The sequence below is a fragment of the Rhinolophus sinicus genome, chromosome 3 (genome assembly GCF_057876585.1).
Source record: "Rhinolophus sinicus isolate RSI-liver-muscle chromosome 3, RSI-T2T, whole genome shotgun sequence".
Classification (NCBI taxonomy): Eukaryota; Metazoa; Chordata; class Mammalia; order Chiroptera; family Rhinolophidae; genus Rhinolophus; species Rhinolophus sinicus.
Genome location: NC_142503.1, coordinates 149,879,013 through 149,902,758, shown reverse-complemented (window position 1 = coordinate 149,902,758; position 23,746 = coordinate 149,879,013). Strand labels below are relative to the sequence as shown.

At 34.7% G+C, this 23,746-nt stretch overlaps 1 protein-coding gene across 8 annotated transcripts in view; it reads right to left on the bottom strand.

Annotated features, from left to right (window-relative positions):
- The window catches only part of TCF12 (transcription factor 12), a 320,504-nt gene that overhangs the window by 174,227 nt on the left and 122,531 nt on the right, over positions 1–23,746 (bottom strand). For 7 of the 8 annotated variants that reach the window (XM_088797234.1, XM_088797233.1, XM_088797235.1 and 4 more), the window contains exon 5: positions 3,048–3,150. In XM_088797234.1, coding sequence (XP_088653360.1) covers positions 3,048–3,150 — 103 coding nt within the window. Of the gene's footprint in view, positions 1–3,047; positions 3,151–17,179; positions 17,199–23,746 lie in introns of those variants that run through there. The other variant, XM_088797240.1, reaches the window with a different exon arrangement.

The window sequence follows — 23,746 nt, the reverse complement described above, 5'->3', positions numbered from 1 at the left end:
GCCAAAAGGATGTACTTATTTCCACTTGAAACATAAGAAAAGCCCTTTTTTTCCATATTGACAAATCAACTGGATAATTTTGGAATTCATTAAAAAGGAACACTAACTGATCCAACATAATGGCTTTACTTCCTGTATAAAACACTTCAAAATATCTAAATGGATATAGAAATGCATGTTCCTGTGACAAATTGTTCATTATTGAATCATTATCAACCCTTGTTAGACAAAATTTCTCATTTTTACAATGTGCAAGATCATTAAAGTGTTTGAGAGCTCCATCATGAAAGATAGTGGCACTTTATAATCCACTATTTCTTCAGGCAAATGTGCTTATGGCTGAACATAATACAAAAAAATAACAACACTGCCTAGACATACAATCCCCCCTTTAATGGTGTTTTTATATGTTGCAGCAATGATGAAATATGTTACTGCTTTCCTATTAGCTTTAACTGTTTCTGAGCATTCCTCACTCACAGCGCCCCTCTGAAGTGCTACCTGTTATTATGATTAGGTATCAGGTATCAACAGTTCCAAATGCTTCTAAAACTACCATGCATATCTCAGTCGTGCTTTAACAAGTTTTTAGCCTGAAACACCCTTAAATTGCCAATGGCTGGAAAAGTGAACCCATCCCCTATAACTCTAGCGAGTGCTATAAACCCAAATTTTGAGTATCTCTAACAGTTCAATTACTTCAGCTCACACCAAGTGGGAATGGCCTGTGGCTGTATGGAACTGCTCTACAATTTAAGAGATGTTATTTCCAAAAGCAGGCTACTGTTGTGCAGACTGCTTAGACAAAATTATTAGATACCTCACTTGATCATTTTTACTGAAAATAAAGGGAAGAAAGTGTAGAAAATCAGATATTGCCAATGACCAGTGAAATGCTTTTGAACATATCTGCCTAATCTTTTCAGGATTATTTTCTTCTTTCTTACAGGTAAATTAACATTTTTAAGACTTGGTTTAAAAGTTACAATGAAAATGTATAGTTGTACCTAACTGACTGTATAATGTAGTTCAGATGAATGCAGATTTTTTTCCATTTGTACTGTGAAGGCATCAATCTGTTTAAGAATCCAAGTTTTTTTTTTTAATTTTAAGACTTATTTTACACACAGGATATGAATGACTATCAAAAGTATTCTAATAATTATCTGTAAACTCAAGAAACCAAGCACAGGCTCATAACTGCTCCAACTAAGAAAATGTTAACTCAGTGAATACCTCACAGAAATATTTTTAGTCAACAGCTGCTCAGAGCAAGTGACCAACAATGTACTTCTTAGATTCATTCAATTCCCACACTTACCCCCCACAGCTTTAACAATAACGTTGGCTCAAAGCTGTGTTAATGATACCATTTTACTGGGCTTAAGAGTCATCTCTGTGAGCTAAGAATAAAGGTAAGAACGTAAATGTAAAAAGACAATTTCTGATTTTTCACAATTCAGACTTACAGTCTCAAGTAAGAAAGCTTAGTTCAAACTGAAGTTACAAAAATACTGAATACAGCTTGCTCTGCCACATTTACTATAGAATAAATGCTACTTTGGGAAAAGCTATGAGACAAAAAGAAATTATTTGGAGTACCACCTCTATTTTATTTTGGTGGGAAGCTCAATGGAAAATTTAAAAAAAAAATTACTAAGTTTTTCCTGGCCTAATGCAAGGATAGTTATTTTGTTCTTAATTTATTAAAATAAATCTGATTTTAACCTGGAACGATAATGTATTTAATACCACAGATTTTCATTTGCAGTTACACTGAAACAAACTGTCGTTTTAAACACAAGTTTTATTGCTGATTAGATATTTCACTCTTTTGTAACAATGATTCTGGCTTTAGACTGGTAACTAACTGCCTTAGGCAAAATCCACACTAAAATACCAGACTGTCTCCTCAACACTACACAGGATAAGGGAAATAAACAAAGATTGTGTAAAGCAAAACAATTTATAAAGAAATTGCAGACCACCAGGATTTTGGATTTGGGTAATCCACTTAGATTAGCATGGCTGTGTCTTAAAAGAACAATCCCAAGATCACAATATAGGTCACATCCTTAAGAATAGAATAAGTAATGAAATCAATGTCAATTACACAAACCTTCCATATTTACATGAAGCCACCCACAACCTTACAGTAAGACAGATTAAATAAAGCTTCTGTAATGTGCTCAGCCCCAGCATAAGCAAGAAGGAAAAATAATGTCATAAAATAGAGATTCTTTTGAATCAGGTTCTGCAAAAAGATAAAATTATTATTAAAAGAAAAAGAGTGCCATCTAAACTGATTAAATAAAAAACAACTTGGGCTTATCATTTCACATTGAACAGCTATAAACCTGCACATGAGAAAGATAAAGGTGAGGGCGCAGGGGAGAGAAGAATGTTTTACAGGAAGAAAAGGGGAGATACAGAGAATGGTTAACCTTAAAGATTTCACCAAAATATAATAATCAGGTTTAGGTGGTAGATGATAATATCCTTCAAAGTACAACTTTACTAATGCAGAACAAAACTTAAAAAATCTCCAATATTAACCCAAGTGCTTAAAACAAATGCTGCAACATCTAAGCGTACTACTATTAAGTTTTAATCAAATAGCGCCAAAAGAAAATAAGGTCCAAACATGAGTAAAATCTGCCTAAAAATCACTGTTTTGTCGTATTTTTAATTACCACATACATACAGCTGTTAAGATAAACAGTAAATTACAAATGTCTTGGAACTGCTTCTCTGCCCAGAAAGCAGAAAATGTTTAATGCTTAATGTCACAAATACACTGCTGAAACTGACAGTTAAACATTGATGCTTTCTTTTTAATACCAATGCCAATAATGCTTTATGAGAAAAGGACTCACATTTCTGAATGCTTGCTGCTCAAACTGAGCTGACCAGGAAAGCCCAGATGCCCCTAGAAACTCAGGAACTTTCTTCTAGATACTTATGTGTCTTTCCTGGACCAGGGGATAAAATATGTCTCTGACCAAAGAGGCTTTGTGAAGACTGCTTGCAGAAAATTACCAACTTACCCATCAGATTTGAGTTCATGAAAGGTGTTGGGGACAAGCCTTCATGGGCCCCTAATCGACTGTCATTCAAGTGGTCACTGTAATGAGGGCTGTCTGTAAAACCCTAGGGGAAAGAAAAGACCGGAGTATTAAAGAAATTATTTGGCAATCCTGCTAATTGAGCATAATAACACTCATCTAATTAATATACAGACTTACAAATGGTCATTCCTAACGAAGTTTCTTGTTCATTACTTGGAAACTAAACAAAGGTGACTCCTTTATTACTTTTTAAAGTAAAAAAAATGTTTCTGTATTTATCTTAAAGAAAATTAGCCCAGTGTTATCTTTACATCCAAGAGGACAGTTCTATACATCTTTTCTTTCAAAGGATAAACTAAAAGATAAATAAAACAAAGGATGAACTACGAAAATATATTTCTGAGTTGTAATAAATTATGAAAATATTTATCTCTATCCACCTTCCTCTGCCTCTGTACCCTACCAATAAAGGGTTAGGCAATTATGAGTTTTACTTAAAATACTAAAAATAATCCATAATCAATATATTAGAAATGACTCCTTCCCTAATGGCAATCAAATATTTAGCCAAAATGATGTTTATATTCATTTTAATACTAGTATAACAAGATATACTCTTACAGAAAGAGTCATGTTAAAAAAGAACACTTATTAAAGATAGCTGATTTAAGTTAAGAGTCTGAAAAATGAAACTGCAAACACCATGAAAATAAAGCTAATGTTATTATTTCACAATAAATGTTATTAAATTTCTCCTTATATAATAACTTAACACATGTTGTTTTTCTTTTAAGCAAAGGAGGAAAAAAAGATACCCAAATTAAAAATAAAGTGTTATGAAAGCCTTGTGGATTAAAAACTGTTCCGGTTCTCAGACTCTTACACATACTAAACACAGTATAGCATCACCTCTAAAATCATATTGTTTCTAAGACTTTGAACCCTACTTAATTAAAACTGCAGGTGATACCTACCCTTCTGCCAACTTAAAATAATTTTAGTAAAGATCAGAAAAACTAACAAGAGGCCTAAACAAGAAAGAAAACGGCCCTGGCTCATAGAAACCAGAAACAACCCAGAATCCCCTGGTACTATAAAATCATCAATCACTGAACATTTATCACTACCCAGACTGCAGGGGAACATTCAAGAAGACATTAATGGGGCTGAAACAGGCCTCACTATCTTTGCAGGCACGCTGTCAGTTCAACCAAAAGGCTAGGAACTGAGGGCTAAATAACTGTCAAATCATTACAACTGCTTATAGATGCATGTCACAACTCCTTCTGCTGTTCTGTTTTAAAAACTAATCTTCTGGGAGTGCTAACTCCCAAATGAATCTTTGTTTCATTTTTATCTGCTTTGGAATCACTGATACATATGAGAGGCATTCAGGAAGAATCTCAGTGACATTTACAACTTGGTTATGACCACGGGATGTCCCTCTGGTAACCAAAACCATAGTCCCGTCTGTCACAGCCACATGCAGCAGAAGCTCTTAGGCAAAACCGAAAGTCTCCTAGCTAAGGTCACTCCTTGGAGTTTACTTTTGTTGCTTAAAACTTAACACCTTGAAGTGCTAAGTGACATACTACACTGTATCACATACACCTGGGTGCTTCTCTCTACCACTCCCTCTCACTGCCATTCTTACGCATATAGTCAAAACAATGCACTGAAACTACAAAACACTCACTGAAATATTGTTTATCATCATTTAACAATGCTATTACTCTAGAAAAATATGAAAAAGAAATGCACTGGTAGGTCAGCCACACTGTTCACACTTCACCTGAATTCTAAAGGAATACTAATAGATTAATTTTGTGTGTTCTTTGTAGGCTCTCAGTCCTCTTCTTTCTTAACTACAATAAAAATAACTTTTTTCCTTTATGATTATAAAAATAAAATCATTGAAGTTTTTTTTTTAACTATTTCCTAAAGCACAAATCCACAAATAAATCTAAGTTTTAGGGTATCATCAAATGATTGTACATAAATAATATATTAACTCCACAGATAACCTGTAGTAGTGTAAAGGATATCTACCTAAGCCCCATCGATACGTATATGCTTAGAGAACACAACAATTACTTTAATATCAAACATACAAAAATAGTAAGTATTGGCCCTTAGCCACGTACACCCACATAATGCAGGGCACAGTACTGAATTTACTACAAGATTATGTCCCAGTCCATTCATAAAATTTCTTACGAGATTTTATGGATTGTCATATTGCACCACAGAGAAGGAATCTATAAACTTTTTAAATCATGTACAAGCAAGATTTGAATATGGATTCATAATATCTATTTGTTCATAAACTGTATACATTTATTATTATGTAAAATATCAAATTTCAGAAAGGTATGATTTTGCCCATTTAAGATAAAACTTAAATAGAAATTTGAATATTTTTTCTACACCTCAAAGGTTCATCTTAGTACACATAATTTTCTTGAAAAGCCACAGCCCAAGAAGCAAAAAAGAGATAGTTCTTCATCCACAGATGAAAACTGATGCTGGAGGAAGCAACAAAGAAATCGAACTTACAAATATTTGTCATAGTTTTAGATCTAATACTGTAGATACCAAATCCTCACTTAAAAGACTGGGCCTGGCTACTGCCTGAGATTAATTTTGTCATTTCTTCCACACGTAGTAGTGATATCCACTCAGGATATAACTTTTGGTGAACCAAGATGGACAGTTACAAAATAATTTACAAACATTTAAATAAGATCACTATAGGCCACATGTTCAAGATCAGTGCTAGAATAGTGCACAGATGTCTATCAGTCAGCACGTTAATGTGTCAACTAGCTGATGACACCCAGTGTTCCTATCAGTTGACTAGAGATCTTGTTAAAATACAGATTAAAAAATACAGTAGGGCCTGTATTTTTTTAGTAGGGCCTGAAATTCTGCATTTCCATACAGGTGATGGTGAAAGCTCTCAAAAGTTTAATAACAGATAAAATCACGTAATACGGAGATCACAAAAACTGTTCAATTCTATACTTAAAATCTGTCTAAATTACAACTTAATTTGCAGAACTTAAATAGTTCCATTTATGAATACATACCTCATAAAAGTTTCGCTATTATGAAATATGTTTTATATAACACATTTCGTACATTTCTCTATGCTCATTTGATGGCACAGAATTTAGAAACGTTAATCACTACTACAATATGACAGCAGACTTGAATTAATCAATCAAAGTTGCTACCATTCAAAACTAATTTAAACTGCACATAATCAATCAATCTTTCATTCTATCAAAAAAAACCAAAAAACACCTAGTATTATTTACATAACAGTACTCTCCTCTGGTTTGTCTCCTCAAAAATACAAAAACTTTTTCCTTTGGCTCATTTTTTAAATAGCTAATTTTAACAATTTATTTCACCCAACCAATAAATAAGGTGCAATCACCAGAGAATCTTCCCAAGTTGAGAAGAGACTCATGGTTTTTCTAACCTTTGTTGCTATTTCTTTGTATGAAAGCTGCTGTCTATTCCTATTTTAAAATATTCTTTCCAATGCTTTTCAACAGTTAAGGGGGGGAGGGAGCTCATTTAGTAAAGATTTACTTTCCCAGAAAAGCTTTCCCTTCCTCTAGCAAATTGGGTGAAATCATTCTGAGCTCCCACAGCAGAAAGCATTTCCATCTTATCACTGCTCACACTTATTGAAATTACCTATTTAATTATCCATTTAAATTATACCATAATTATCTGTTATAATTGCACAGTATAGTGTAGTGGATAAATGTGGAATTCTTGTAGCCAGACTAGCAGATCTGAATTCTATCTTTACCACACACTAGCTATGTGACTTGGAGAAATATAATATTTCTTGCCTTGTTTCCTTACCGGTAAAGTAGGGATAATAATAAAGACTATCTTCATCTCACAGGATGCTGTAAAGCATTAAATGTGTTAATATATGTAGAAATTGGAAAAGTGTCTGGCACATAGTAAGCACACAATAAATGCTAGTCATTATCATCATCTCAGTTAGAGATTGTTACATCTTACAAATTCTGAGAAAGCAAGGACTGTGTTTTTTTCACAATTACAGCCTCAGAACAATGGCTGGCACATACATAGCAGGTGCTCAATAAATGATGGACGGGAGGTTTTAGCTGCTAAACCTTTAAAATGTTATCGGGCTTTAGATGTTATAAAGTTCAGTTTTTCCACAGAATACCCAATAACTAACAGAAAGAAGGCTGATAAGACACTGGCTTATCTAAATAGATTGAACAAGTAACCACAGCCTTCTGGTATTCAAAGAATCACAAGATTTCACATTAACTATTGAAATCCTATAATTTCTAAGTGGTCAAAGCCAGTAGAAGCAGATAAAAGCCATAAGCTACCAGAAAGCTCTGGATGAGGCCTGGATATAAATGAGTGGTCACATCTCAAAGAGAGGTAAAATGGAAATAAAGCTAAGTAGAAATAAGAAATGAAGTTTAAAAGAGAAAAAAAAGTCCTTATTGCATTTTTTATTTACTCCTATGATGACTTACCAAAATAAATGTTTAAATAAATAAGGTTACACTTTTTAAACAAATCCTTGAATGTGATTGTCTTAGTTAAATACCCCTATGAAAAAGACACCCATGAAAAAGACAAGTGGGTTGACTTGACCTGACAGCAGAAGCCTATGTCTATATAATTGATTACTTTATTACTAGTGACAGGAACATTAACAAGCATACCTTATAAGACTAATACAATGTTAATTTAATGAATGAATAAAAAATGAACAATGCTCATTGTTGAAGAATCGGGTCTACATCTGAAAAAGCTACCTAATATTCAGTACATTATGGTTCTGTTATCCTTTAAGAGGTCAGATGAAAACATACAATGAATTTTCTTGACAGAGAAATGGCTTCTGTCATCCAAATCCATAAATTCCTACAGGGCAAGGACATTTTATTCTTCTTTATGATCCCCAAAGAGACCAGCACAGAATTTTTGCATGTAACTAAATGCTTAAATTTTTCTTGAGAGGATGAATAACTTCTCCAAATAACTTTTTATTTATGAATGCTAAGAAGCAGTTTCATAGAATTACTATAATCCCAGACTGAAGAACAAAACTAGAATTGTCATGGGTGGGTGGACAGAGAGAATCAAAATCTTTCAGAGGGGGAAAGGATCCTCAGAAAATATGATGGGTACATGAAATACTGCTTAGCACGAGGGCATGAAATACTTTTGAACATGAGATCCCAGAGGATCACCTAAAAAAATTCACACAGGTTCAGTTCTAAGTTGAGCCCATCCCTGTTCACAAATATATCCAAGTAACTGCTAAGGTCATCTGTTAGAAACAAGCAGAATTGATGCTCTCTAGCTCCAGCCTGTAGCTTTTGTTGTGTTTGAAAGTACACAAGTGGAAAGCTTTCTGTATTTTACTTGTTTAAAGTTCATTCTTTACATGGGAAAATCAAAACTCTGGGCATCGCAGGAAAAAGTATATGTATTAAAACAGGAAAAGCAAAAAATATATTCCTGAGTCTAGGTGTTACACAGAATAGGATTTTAGAACCCTAAGACACCATATAGTTCCCACTCATTTTACCTACCATACAGATGAAGAGACACTAGTTGAGTGTCTTGCTAAGATGTGGAAGTAAGGGATTGGCAGAGCTGGAATTAATAAAAATGCCATATATCTTGTATCAATTCACAGAGGATTCTAAAACTTACACTATGACGCAAGTGTAGCAAAGACTGGTCTCATTTTACATATTAAAAAATTAAAGCTCAGTGTAAACAAGATTACAAAACAGACTCAAACTCTGAATTATCGACTGCCAGCAAGAAGCTTCCCACTGTTCTGCATCATTATTCTACATTATTATATTAGACCCCCTATTAGTCTAAGGGGCAAGATGGCATGACCAGTGAAATTTTAAATAAAGCCTAAGCCAATCTGCCAACTTCAAAGTTAAACTCCTGGGTAGGGTATGAACAATATAGAAGATGGCAATACAAAAGCACAGCTTCAAATGGGAACATCAAAGCAGAATGAGCATTGCCAGGTAGGCAGAGAAACAGCATCAAGATTTGCCAAGAACGCCCTAAAGCAGAATGAAACACGTTGATAACTAGAAAACAAGAGTGTCAACGAGCACACCCCTGTGGCATCATAACCGGCACAGCTAACTTCTATTGAGTGCCTACTAAATAAATTAACTGATACAGTATATGCCAGCACTGTACTAAGGGCTTTCATGTATTGTATCAGTTCATTTAAACTATATACATTGTATTTCCCCCAACTCATAGTTGATGTAATTTTGTCTTAGAGAATTTAAATAACTTTTCCTAAATCAGAATGGTAGAGAACTGATTTAAACTTGGAACTATGTCAGCAGATGATTTAATGTTAGCCACTAATTTTTTGATCTCCAGCACCAAGAAATCTGGCAATAGTGTACACACTTAAATAGAGAATAATTTCCATTAGTTCAGCCATTTTCAGGGTCTCAGAACCCCTTTGGTCGTAGAACCTCTTGTATAAAAAAATATTTTTGTCTTAGTAAATATTGAGAACTCAAAGAGCTTTTGTTTATGCTGGATACACCCACTGATATTTACCATATTAGAAATTAAACCTGAGAAATTTTTAAAACATAAGAACCCGTTGGAGCAGAGGCATCGTCACATATCATGTAGGATTTGGAAATCCACAGTACATTCAGGAAAGAGGACGACTGAAATGGCAAATAAAGTCTTAGCATCGTGAACATAGTTCTAACCTTTCAAACACTCGAAGAGGGAGGGTCTCAGGAACCCTACGGTCCCTGGAACACACTAGGTAACTGCTGGATTAGAGTACAGTTGATCCTTGAACAATATGGGTGGAGGTGGGGGAGAAGAGGGCAGTTAGGGATGCCAAACCCTCATGCAGTCAAAAATCTGTGTATAACTTCTGACTCCCCCAAAACTTAACTCCAGTCATCCCTCAGTATCCACGGAGGACTGCATCCAGGACTCCCAGGGATACCAAAATCCGAGGATGCTCAAGTCCCTTATAGGAAATGGTGTAGAACAATGCGTAGCACCGGCCTTCCGCAGATTCCCAACTGCTTTCGATACGCCACTGGCTTAAACCACTGTTGGCTGAATCTGAGGATCCGAAATTCTGGCATATGGAGGGCTGACCGTGTATTTATTGAAAAAAAATCCATGTATAAGTGGACGTGTGCAGTTAAAATCTGTATTGTTCAAAGGTCAACTGTATTTACTATATTTTAAAATAAATCTTAAATCCTCATTACCACTACCTTGTCAGAATCTGTAAGCTCTAGTTGAAAACTATTTATTTAAGACAGAGGCCTCATTTCAGAGATGAGGAAAAAAGGTTCCGGGAAGTCAAGGGGCATCCCTGAGATCACACAGCTTAGTCAATGGCAGACATCTAACCTTACTATGTTAAAGAGCACATTTTTGGCTTCTAACTACAAAATACCAGTTGACAAATACTTGGGGATAGTTAGTTGGTAATAAGGAAAGCAACTGCACAACAGCAAACAGGGTATCAAAATTCCAAACATCTCCTGAATAAGCCAGTACTTCCAGTGTCGTGCAGGTAAAACTAATACCGCAGACTTAATCTCTCCGTTCTCTCATAATGTGCTGCTCCTAGGGCTTCCACTGATGAAACAACTCCATGGTCTCTATCAGATGAGCCTAGCGAAGAACTTCATTTCCACTTCCACGCAGAACGAATTAACAGAGTGCAGATTAACCCTCACACTTGAAACAACAATAATAATAATAATAATAAAAACTAAACAAAATACATCAAACAAGTTTTGAGACATTGGATATGGGCAGTGCAGGGGGGGAGGGGTAATAAAGTGAATCAGGCCTATGATTGCTGAAGGGGGCAGGGGAGAGAGGGGGACATACCACAAACTAGAAGTCCATCCCATGCCTACTAAAAAAATTATAAAGATTATTCCAGACACATAGAAGATGAAAAACTTCACCAGCATCAGACCTACACAATGAAGAATGTTAAAAGAAGTCCTTCAGTCAAAAGGAAAAGAATACTAGAAAGAAATACAGATATACACAGGGAACTAAATGTTCCCTGATCACGAAATCTTATTAAATATCACTATCACAAATATATCTACAGAATTTCCAAATATTTCAAAATTAAACAATGCATTTGTAAATGATTCATGAGCCAAGGAAGAAATTAGCAGGAAAACAAAGTATTTTGAACTGAATGAAATAAAAACACAACACAACAAAAACTATAGGATGCAGGTAACACGTTCAGAGGAAAATTTATAGTATAAAATGCCTATTAGAACACATGAAAGGTCTCAAAATGACCTCAGCTTCCACCTTAACAAACTAGAAAATAAAGAGCAAATTAAACTCAAAGTAAAGGTAAAAGTAGAAGTCAAACATATTCAAAACAGAAAACCAATAGAAAAAAACAAACAAAAAATGAAACCAAAAATGAATTCTTTGAGAATGTCAGATAAAATAGATCAGCCTCTAGCCCTACTGAGCAGGAAAAAAAGAGGCAACGATTCACCAGTATCAGGAATGAAGTAGGTATTATCACTATAAACCCTACAAATATTGTGCCAGGTAGATTCTAAAATGGCCCTCAATCTCTGTCTTCTGGCATTCACACTCCTATATAAACCATCCTTCTTAAGTGTGAGCTGGTCTAATGACTTGCTTCTAAACAACAGAATACGGCAAAAGTGGATTAGGCTCCATAATACTGTGTCTTCTATCTTGCTAGCAGACCCTCTCCCTTGCTGGCTTTGATGACATAAATGCCATGATGAAAAGACCCAGTTGGCAAGATACTGAGGGCATTTTCCAGCTGAACTGTGGCCCTCAGTTCAACAAACCAAGAAGAACTGAATCCTGCCAAAAAACACATGAGCTTGGGAGCAGATGCTTCCCAAATCAGTCTTTCAAAAGGGACCCCAATTCTGGCCAATACCTTGGGTACAGCCTTGCAAGAAACCCTAAATAAAGCACAGGACAAAGCTAAAGTATGCCAAATTCCTCACCCACAGAAACTGTGAGACAATAAATATGTGTTATTTTAAGCCACTACGTTTGTGATAATTTGTTAATGTTGCAAGAAACAACTAATACAAATATTTAAAAGATAAAGAAATATTATGAATAACTTATGCCAATAAATTCAACATAGATGAAATGGACAAAGCTCCTAAAATACACAAACTAACAAAGATCACTCAAGAAAAAATAAATAACTTGAATAGTCCTTCATAATAAAATTAAAATTGTAATTAAAAATCATCATCGCCCCCTCCCCACCCCCCAATCCTCAGGCCACATATCTTCACTGGTAAATTCTACCAAACATTTAAGGAGGAAACAATACCAATTCTACACAAATTCCTTCAAAAAAATTAAAGAGGAAATAATATGTCTTAACTCATTCTTTGAGGCCAGTATTACTGTGATACCAAATTCTGATAAAGACAGTGCAAGAAAACAAATTCCTACAGATCAATATTACTCAAATATAAAATTCTTGTCATTTTAGCAAATCAAATTCAACAATACATAATAACCCAGTGCTATGTATCTCAGGAATGCAAGTTTGGTTTAAAATTAAAAATAGTAATCAATATAATTCCCACAGTAAACACACTAAAAAAGAAAACCATAAGACCATCTCCATACACACAGAAAAAATATTTTATAAAACCCAACATCCAGTTTTGATAAATATTCTAAACAAAGTAGGAATAAAAGGGAATGTCCTTAATTTAATAAATCACATCAGTGAAACCTATAGCTAACATCATACTATACTTAATGGTGAAAAACATGGTTTTTCCCCAAATCAAAAACAAGGCAAAGCTACTCACTTTTACTACTTCGTTCAACATTGTACAAGAAATCATAACCAATGCAATAAGGGGAAATATCCAGATTGGAAAGGAAAAAGTTAAACTTTCGTTATTTATGAATGACATACTATCTAAACAGAAAATCCTCCAGCATGTACAAAAAAGCTTCTATAGCTAGTGAGTTTACCAAGAATATAATGTCAATATACAAAAATCTACTGTAGTTTTATATAAGACATGAAAAACTAGAAATTGAAATTTAAAATAGTTATAACAGCATCAAAAACTATTTAGTGATAAACTGAATGCAAGTTGTGCAAGATGTGTTCAGTGAAAACTATATAACACTACTAAGAGAAATTAAAGACTTAGAGATATACCATATTCGTGAATCAGAAAGCTCCACACTGTTAAAGTATCAATTTCCCTTACACTGATCTATAGATTGACTGCAAACCCAACCAAAATCCCAGAAGACTGTGTAGAAACCGATACGCTGGTTTTAAATTTTTAAATTTATATGCAAAGTACCTAGAATAGGCAAAACAATTTTGAAACCCAATAACAAGGTTGGAAATTTTACACTACCTGATTATCAAGATTTATTTTAAAGGTACAGTAATCGAGACAGTATGGTATTGGTGCAATGATTGAAAAATCAATGGAACAAAATACAGTTCAGAAATTAACCCTGACATACCTGTTCAATTCATTTTCAACAGAGCTAACAAGGGAATTCAACAGAAAAAAGATCTCTTTAATAATGGTGCCAATAAAACTGACCCTTATTTCAAACCCTAATCAAAAATGATTTTGCGGGCTGGCCCAGTGGCTCAGGCGGTTAGAGCTCCATGCTCCTAACTCCAAAGGCTGCCGGTTCGATTCCCACATGGGCCAGTGGGCTCTCAACCACAAGGTTGCCAGTTTGATTCCTCGAGTCCCGCAAGGGATGGTGGGCAGTGCCCCCTGCAACTAAGACTGAACACGGCACCTTGAGCTGAGCTGCCGCTGAGCTCCCAGACGGCTCAATTGGTTGGAGTGCATCCTCTCAACCACAAGGTTGCCGGTTCGACTCCCACAAGGGATGGTGGGCTGTGCCCCCTGCAACTAGCAATGGCAACTGGACCTGGAGCTGGGCTGCGCCCTCCACAACTAAGATTGAAAGGACAACAACTTGACTTGGAAAAAAGGCCTGGAAGTACACACTGTTCCCCAGTAAAGTCCTGTTCCCCTTCCCCAATAAAATTTTAAAACAAACAAACAAGCAAACAAACAAAAAAGTATTTCTTATTAAAAAAAATGATTTTGCAATGAATCACAGCTCTAAATTAATAGTTAAATGTGTAAGATAGCTAACTTACTATTTCATAAGACTGCTACTAGCAGTCAAATTTAATTCATAAGAAATACGGAAGAATTCCATTATTCCTGAAAAATATGAGAAAGTATATTCTAGTCCTTTCTTAAAGATTTACATAATTTACAATATCATTAAAAACAAAAAATCTAACATCAACAAAGAAGTCTGTTTAATTTTAATTCAGTAATTCATAAGTAGTGGACCAGCTCTGTATTTATACATTGTTTATTAATATCCTATTAAGTCTGCATGGAGCAGACCATATTCTTGATGTTTAGTATTGGAAATCACTTAGTGATTATGTAGTATCAGCTGTCCTGAACTGTCTTCTCTGCATTGGTGATCTATTACATCTTACTGAGTCCATAATTTCTGAGTTTGTGCTCTATGAAAATTATTCTTGACTTCTCACTAACCCTACCTTACTCTCTGAGATCACTTTTAATTCCAATTGCATAATATCCACTACAGTTTTGTTCAAAATTTTTGTTTTATACATGTTAGGAACTAATGTCCAGAATAAGTAATTCATCAACCAAGCTCATTTATCTAATGGAAGAGGTCTCCAGGCTTAAGTCCTCCGTCTTTTGTATTACAAAACAGACAATCATTTTCACTTGATATGCCCTCAAGATTTCGTACCAAGTATTGCTTCTATTTCTGTGCTTTCGGTGTCCTGGGACATCATTATCAGAGCTTTTATCATTCTATAGTATAATAATTCCTTTTTCCCATGAGAATGAGCACTACTTTTCCCAGGGTATATGGACTTCTCATTTTTGTTTTGCCCAACTAATTCCAGTGACTAGAAAATAGTGGAATCTCAATAAATGCTTCATGAATGAGAGACATGGATGAAAAAAATGTGAACAGCTCCCAAACAAGAGTAGAAAAGTCCAAGAGAAGGCTAAGATTCCAGATTGGGACGAAAGATAACAGAGGAAAAGTCATCAATGCAAAACGTTGATTATAATGTAAAACCACATTCAAATAATTATTTCATTTAACAGCATAAAGGATTAAAAGTCAGTTCAATATATCTAAAGAAAACTTACCAAGCTGTTATTCTCAGACTAAAAGTGTTAGACTATATGACAACAAAAGTAAATCACCAAAGAAACTAAAATTAATTGATCATGCTAAGTCTTTGACACACATGATCTCATTTAGGCCTCATAACTGCCTTGTGATGTAGATATCCTTTAAAACAGAGTTAAGGAACTCAAGCCTCTTCTTTTAGAATCTACAGTCATAAGAATCTGGGTCACCCGTTTCCCCCCCAATAATATCCATCCCAAGACCAGTAATGCAATGAACTTTTCCAATACTTTTAATTTTGTAAACATAATTTAGTTTTTCTGACTTATAGAACCTATTGATGAGTATTTAGAAAATGTAACAGGTCTCTCCTCTTGTTCAGGACATACCCCAGGAATCCAAAACAGTTTCCTCCCTAAGGAGCATCTGAGACCTATAAAATCCCCAACATGATTTTGTATCAGAATGGATTTAGATACTTTTCATGAGACTGTATGTAAAAACAGGAACATTTATAGACTAGTTAATAAATTCCAGATATTGTGTTAATAAACACTTCATAAAACTTCCTCTATTTAATTCTTACGAATTTCTTATGAGATAAATCTCTTCTTTGCAGATGAGAAATCTGAGGCTCAGAAACTAAGTATTTTATTTTTTCCAAGGTCAAATATAGTGGTGAAATCAGGAAGCAAACTTATCTAATCCACTCCATGGCTCATGTTTTTTTTACACATAAAATGTCAATAATATAAGAAATAACGATAGTCCCATTATCTTACAACTCTAGAGTATCTATCTGTCTTTACAGCCCTGGACAAGTAGTAATAACAAACTGTATTGAGGTCTCTTTTATATGTTGGCAAGTGTGATATGGTAGAAAGGGACAGCAATTTAGAGTCATACCTGTAGTCACTAGTCTTAGGTGTTTAATATCTGGTTAGTTTTCTACATCCTCTGAGCCTCAATTTCCTCAACCTCTAAAACGGATAGAATTTTAAAAATGTATTCTTGGTGAGCTGGTGTGACACTTAGAATAGGCAACGTGTGAAAGGTTTTAAAATATATTGTGACAAATGCTAGTTACGAGTACTGTTACCAATAAAAAAAAAGCTACGCAGGTCTAAAAATGTATTCAGCCAGAATCTATCCTCCATTATATTAACATGAATAATAAATATCTAAATGTATAGGAAATAAGTAAAAAGCTATCAGAAAGTAAGACCTCAACAAGTACAAAAAGGAACATAAGAGAGATTCAAAGATTATTATGTTTTGACTTCCACTGGTTAACTTTAAAGACTACACAATGAGAAGACTTTAAAAAGAACTGTAAAGATCAATTCTGATAAAGCTGCTATTTCACAGGCATACAAAGTTAAGTGAAACTCACGGAGAGGTGAGAAACTGACATGAAGGCTCTTTCCAGAAGATCTGTTAGAGAATCTCAACAGGCACTGTCCCTGGGAGAATGGCTAGACTAAAAAAAGTCCATTTTGACTGGCTTAAAATGGCAACGGGCAATCTGATAGGTATATGATTTCTCTCATTTTAAATATCTGTTGGCAAGAGATTTAAAGTAGTTTATATCATCTTAACCCAATTATTTTCTTATCCAAGAACATGAAGATTACAATTGATAGGCAGGTGCTGTTCTGAATACATTTCCCTCATGGGTTTATTTAAACCTAACTTTAGAATACACCCTTCTCTTACCCATAGTTTTCTTCACATTCAGAACATTCAGAAGGAGCAGTTACATAACAAAACAGAGATTAATGGGAACACAGATGCAATATACAGAAAACACTTACTTTACTTCTGTCCCTCCTGTCTTGCTTTGCTATTTAACTGCTTCATCTCGTGTTTTGTACCTGAGATCAAGAGGCATAAAACACTATTTCAAAATTTGTGTGTCCTTTCTAATTATTTCATTTGAACTCCTAGTAGCTATAAAACCTATACCATCTTCCCCTTTAAAAATAAAAACAACAGCAAACAATGAACAATCTAAAGAAAGGAAATATCTACGCTAAAGGAAAGTAACACCAAACTTTATTACCCACCAATGCTGACAAATGGAGGACAATAAAATAAAAACTATTTTATTTAATTTTTATTCACATAATTAGATTTCCCCATTTATAATCAGCAAAACTATTTATCAAAATCAGACAATCTGTTCAAAGCCTAACTTGTCAAAGCCTAAATAAAATACACGGAGTTTAACTCAGGAGTCGTCATTCTGTGCGGGGAGTAAGTCTATATGATTTTATATGTTCCTCAGTCACCATGTGTGCCAGTTTTGTTTTCCTTTGTGATCTCTCTCTCTTTCCATTATTTTTGTGATTGTGATCCTACCATTTTAATCCAAGTCTTACTTCATTACAAGTCGGCCTGTGTAGCAACATCCTACCAGATCATCCTATTTCTTCTTACTCTCTTACTTTGGTTCCATCCTTCGTACCACAATATATTGGTCTTTATAAAACCCTTTGTGTCATTCCCTGTGTGAAAGTCTATTTTAATTGGCTCTCTGCTTCCCAAAGGATAGACTATATTTCTTCTTCAGAAAGGTCACCTGCCTTATCACACTACTCACCAACAAAGCAAATTAATTTACTATTTACTGAGTTTTGTGATTTGAAGGCCCCTGTACCTGTGGTCCCATCACCCCACATTTCCAGGAAGTTGTCTTCCTTTGAACCATATTCATACAAATTCTGTCTGTACTGTATATAATATTCTACTCAAACACTTCCTCTTCTACTAAGTTTTTCCTAACCACCCCAAATTATCTCTTCCACTCCTGTAATCCCATGGTTATCAATGAAATTCATTCAGCAATTATTTGCTGCCGTAAAAGAGCTAAAGTTTTAAAATTTATATAACTCTTTAGGTAAATATGACTTGTATTTCTAACCATATTTCCTGAACTCTAAGATATACACTTAATCATGTTTTACATTTCAGAAACTGACTACATTTACAAACCTCATCATCTTGAAACTCGGGGACCACAGTCAGCCACAAACTACTTAAAAACAGGCAGACAGCGTTACCACCCTTATTTACAATGGTGGCTTGGCTCTCATGTCATTGTGCTCCACTGAGAGAAGAAAACCACAGGTTGTCTTTACCCCTAGATATCCCCAAGGCTTCTACTGTAAAATGTAAATGAACTACACAACAGGTTCTCCCAAAACCCCAGGCAGTATAACTCTGCTCAGGGTCAGAATGACCTCTGTGTGTTTTTATAAATACCATACAGGGGAACTAAGGCTCCATTACACTGTCTCACTATCCATCATACTATAGAGTGGCTTTTAGCCAAGCTCTTCCACATGAATGGAAAGATACTGAATACCTGCTAAGAATGGAGAGAGCACTGAGCAAAATTATAAGATCGCTTTAGCCACATCTGGCAGAAATGGTCCAGAGTCCCTACAGAAATAACATTAAACTCATCCAGATAACCTTTCGGACTCTTTGTAGTTTCCATAGAAACTGAAAACTACATGTTTACTCAAGTTAAATTTTTATTTTACTTTTATTTCCCTTAACCCAAGTACTTGATCTATGGCTTTGACTACGACTCTTAGAAGACTAGAGCAACTCCTGAATCCTTGTACTCGCATATTTTCACTTTCTACCTTACCTGGTTTATCAGGCTGCTATCCATGTGTATTCCTGACAACTGGTCTGAGAAATGACCACTGCTGGCGTCTTTTAAATAAACCGAACCCTCACATAACTTTCACTGGGACAGGTAGCAGAAGTCATAGTATATTAAAATGAAAAACCTCAAAACATACCTACTATTTACCCCTTAATAAAAAGTCCCTGAAATTATTTTTTGCTGAGTCATACATAGCAGCTAAACCAAGTATTTTAAAGCCAACTCATTACCACATAACTAACTGGTTTTCCCCTTCTCCACTAAAAGGACTCAGTCTGAGACATCAGTAAGGTAGTTATAATTAGTACCCAACCCCATTCTATGAAAAAAGGAAAAGAAAGAAAATTTGAGGCAAAGAGAAGCAATGCGCCCAGTCATACAGCTAAGGAGGAGTGCCAGAAAGCAGCACCCTGACAGCCTGATTTCAGTATACAGACTCTTAAATTCTATGCTATTCAGCCTCACAATACACTAAACTTGCTCAGAAATTAAAAAAAAAAAAAAATCATATCATGCCCCATATCCTCCTTTGGAATATCAATTGCAGATCCTCTTCTCTTTCACCTTTCTCCTCTCTCTTTTGCCATTCCTTCAGTATATGGCAGAAAATTTAAGACAGTTCTTCTTTGAGTTGGGAAATACTAACATAAGGAGGTTAAAAATTACCAGCATAGAATTCGAGTATCTGAGTTCTAGGTCAGAGTTTGTTTCTAATTAGGTACTAACTATCCAGCCAAATCTCATGTGTATTTTGTATCAAAAAGAACCCATCACAACTTAGCCAAATTTCAAACTCTCTAAGTCTTAGCTCCCTCATCTATGAAATAAAAGGACTAATGTACATAACTAACATACCTTCTAGTTTTGAAAATTCTATGATACTGCAAAATGGGGAGCGAAGAAAGAGCAACATGGGCATTACTGTTTCATTCTGCAACCATATTACAAAGAAAAAGGAAAACCAAGGTAGAAATTAGCAATTTAAAAAAATAAGCAAACTCTAGTCAATTGAATGTTACTTCTTTTCCAAAAATAACTACCAAATAGATTTTATATAACCTAAAAACTGTTCATGATTAAAATGCCAATTCCTGGTCACTGATGGTGAGCTAGCTCATTTACCTTTTAAATTAAGAAATGAAAAATTCTATCTTAGGAAAGAGTGCCAACAAGAAGACTTCTCCTCTCTCCTGTGAGTCTCCTCATAACCCCTGGCCCAGGTTGCAAACCCCAATGATACCTCAGTACTTAAAGCTTGGCCTACTAGCTTGTATAGCAGAGCTAAGAGGCAGGAAAACCAAGATGACACAGCCCCGTGGAATTTCCCTGAACTAAAACGATCAGACATTTCAAAAACAGATTTTGTACACAAGGAAATATGTCCATTACAATGCACAATGAAGTATTAGATATTTGGAGATAATAATGGTATTAATAATAGTAATATTAATAGCAGCTTTCCTTTATTGTATTAATAAATGAAATACTTCATAACTTCATTATTACATTTCACCTTAACAAAAACCCTGTAAGACATGTGTAAAATTATCATAATTTTAGAGAAGAGCAACATGAGGCACAAAGTGGTTAAGTAACTTGTCCAAGGTCACAGAGTACAACTGTCCAGAGGCTGTGATCTTAAAATGCTTCACTAATAGTGTCATCAATGAGGACAATAATTTGGAGGCATAGAAGAAAGGCCTATTGCCATTAATGCCACCACCATCTACTTGAAGCTTCTCCATCTTGAGTGAGCTTTGTTTCTTTCCTCCCTGATCAACAAACACAATCTAGTAAATCTCATGATTCTTCCCTGATTTAATTCTACTCAGTAAACACACATAGATTATCCATTATGTATAAAGCATTGTACTAGACAGACTAAAACTTTTATATCAAAGTTTGTCAGAAGACTTCTGCTTTCCCAAGAAAGAAAAACAGACAATTGAAGGGGAAAGGATATAGATTTTATTTATGTCCTTTACACATCTAAAAGAAGTAAAAGTATATTAAGCATCACTGAAACAGCAAATAATTCTTATTCATTACACTTAGAATGCAGCACATTTGCAAATACACTCATTCATTTAAGTTTGTTTGTTACATGTAGATTTAATTGAGGAATGTTGGTATACATAGGACTAAACCCAATACTTACACAGCACTCACAATGTACGAGACACTGGTCTAAGCACTTTACACACTTGTATACTATCTCAAGTAATCCTCACAACAAGCTTATAAAGTAGTCATTATTATCCCCATTTCACACATGAAAAACCTGAGATACAGAGAATTTAAGAAACTTGTCCAGAATCACATAGGTAGTAAGGGGCAGAGCTGGGATTCACACCCAGACAGCCTGGCTCCAGAGTCTGCGCCCTGACCACTGCCTTCTAAAGAGGACAAAAACTCTAAAACTGGAATAATAAGTCATTAACACTGCAATAAATAAGAAAAATTATGATATTCTTTGGCCTTTATGCCTAATACAATGCCAAATATAGAAAATATTCACTTGCAAGGAAAGATGAAAAATAAGAGAAGGACGGGACAAACTCATTAACAATACCTCTTGCGCATGTCTAAACTATCTGAGATTTTAATCGCTCCTTTCAATCTCTGGTGATTTAACTCGATCACCACTTTCACATATTTCTGAAATTGGAAGTGATATTCACAGCACGATGATGTTGTTATTTGTTCATGTGTGTGTTTCTGTCCTGCGCAGGTGGGCAGTATGGTAACAGTACAGAAACCAGGACTCCAACAAAGGTAGAGAAGTGTGAGGCACACATCACAAATACTGTTACTTCCCTCTGAGTGTCTCAAACATGTTCTGTGTCATCTCCACATCTCCTAACACTGCTATCCATTTCTTCTATAACCACTATTAGGTACAGTGTTTATTTCTGTGTCTGCCTAACAAAAACTCTGCACTGAATGATGTGCTCATAACCAGAAATCCAACCAACAGAGGCTACTTTCTGGCGGATTTGAGAAAAACGGGGCAGAAACACCAGACAGGAGCTCTGCTGGAGTGACTTGTCCTACTTCTAAGAGAACAGGTATAAGACTAAATAAAATGCTGAGAAGTTTGTGACCTCTTAACCACAAAACTTCGGTGAAACTCCCTTATGCATCAAGTTTATAGAGAAAAATGGTATTTTCATTGGATTAGATATAAAGTGAGAAGCTATTAGGCAAAAAGTATACACAGCAAAAATTCTCCTGGAAAAGCTGTTAAAAAGTTCAACTTATATGATTTTGTGTAGCCAATCTTATAAAGTAAAACATATCGTAATATACAGTATTAATAGTTCATGTGCCAAATATGGTTTTACAATACTGCAAAAGATTATTCTTTCTCCCTTACAGTTTTGAGTGAGGGCAGGGAGGGAGGAGAATAGCAACTCAGAGAGTTGAATCCATGTAAATTAAAAGCATGTGTTTTATACCTCCACCAAACTACTCACTTTGCAGTTTTCAAATATCTTTTATTGTGGCCTACTGTATTCAAACTTCACAAAGATTTTTCTATTATTAATGTGAAAACAAATTATTTTTGAAATGATAAATTTGCTGTGATAGAAATGTATTATTTATACAATATGGTAAAGTCTAAATAAATATCATTCATATACTTTCTACAAAAGTATCTGCAATTTCATGAAAGTTTAAACTGACTTATTAATAATTTTACTACAATGTGCCAAACTGGTTTTTAGCCAACATCATTATTTATTTCTGAATTTATTAAAATACTCAGGGAAAGGAAGTACTCAGTCAACTGAGAATATTAACAAAATTATATCCATTTATACTTAGATTATGAAAAAAATCGTCAAGATGGTAAAGGTGCTTAGTAATACAACCCAAAAAGTTGATAATATTAAAAAGTGCTGAGGATTTCAAAGATACCTATAAATGTCTGTGCTGGTGAGATTAGTTCAGGGGAGAAATAAATGGTTTGAAATTGTAAATAAAACCTAATTTCTTAACTAGCTCACTAAACCATTTTAAGTTCAAAATCATGACTAGGATAGAAGAGGAAAGTCAGTCGAAGAGAGGATTTCAATGGGAACAAAATTAAAGAAGGGTAGCATTAAATCACCAGTCTATCAGATTTCTCAGCAAACTGGGAATCTCTAAAGATTAATCTTGTTTTTTAAAATAGAAAACTAGTTTACCATAAAGTCAATTTAACTTTTCACTGCACACAATATACACTCAAACAAATAAAGAATGAAAAATGGCATTTCACATTTGACCTATAGATCAAATAGCAAAAAGAAAATCAAGTATTGCTTTGAATCTATCTCTAAGAGGCAAACTTCATTTCAGGATCATGATACGTGTAAATGTTTGGATACATTATTATGTTCTCTTCTCCTAAAATTCTAGTTAGTATTCAAGTAGAAAAAAATTGAAAGCTTGAAAGGGAAGTAAACATAAGGTACAAAGATACCATTTAATGCACTTTAAAAAATAACATATTATCACACACTAACTCAATCCTCTGAAAACAAAAATCCAGTAGTAATGAATAGTATTGTGTTCTCCACTATATATAAAATCCCTATTTCAAAATCTAAACAGGAAACCTACCTTTCCTATTCATAATATTATTCAAAGAATCAAAAACTTTTAAGGATGGAAGGAAATTTGGACACAAACCAGTTGAACTACCCCCAAAATAAAA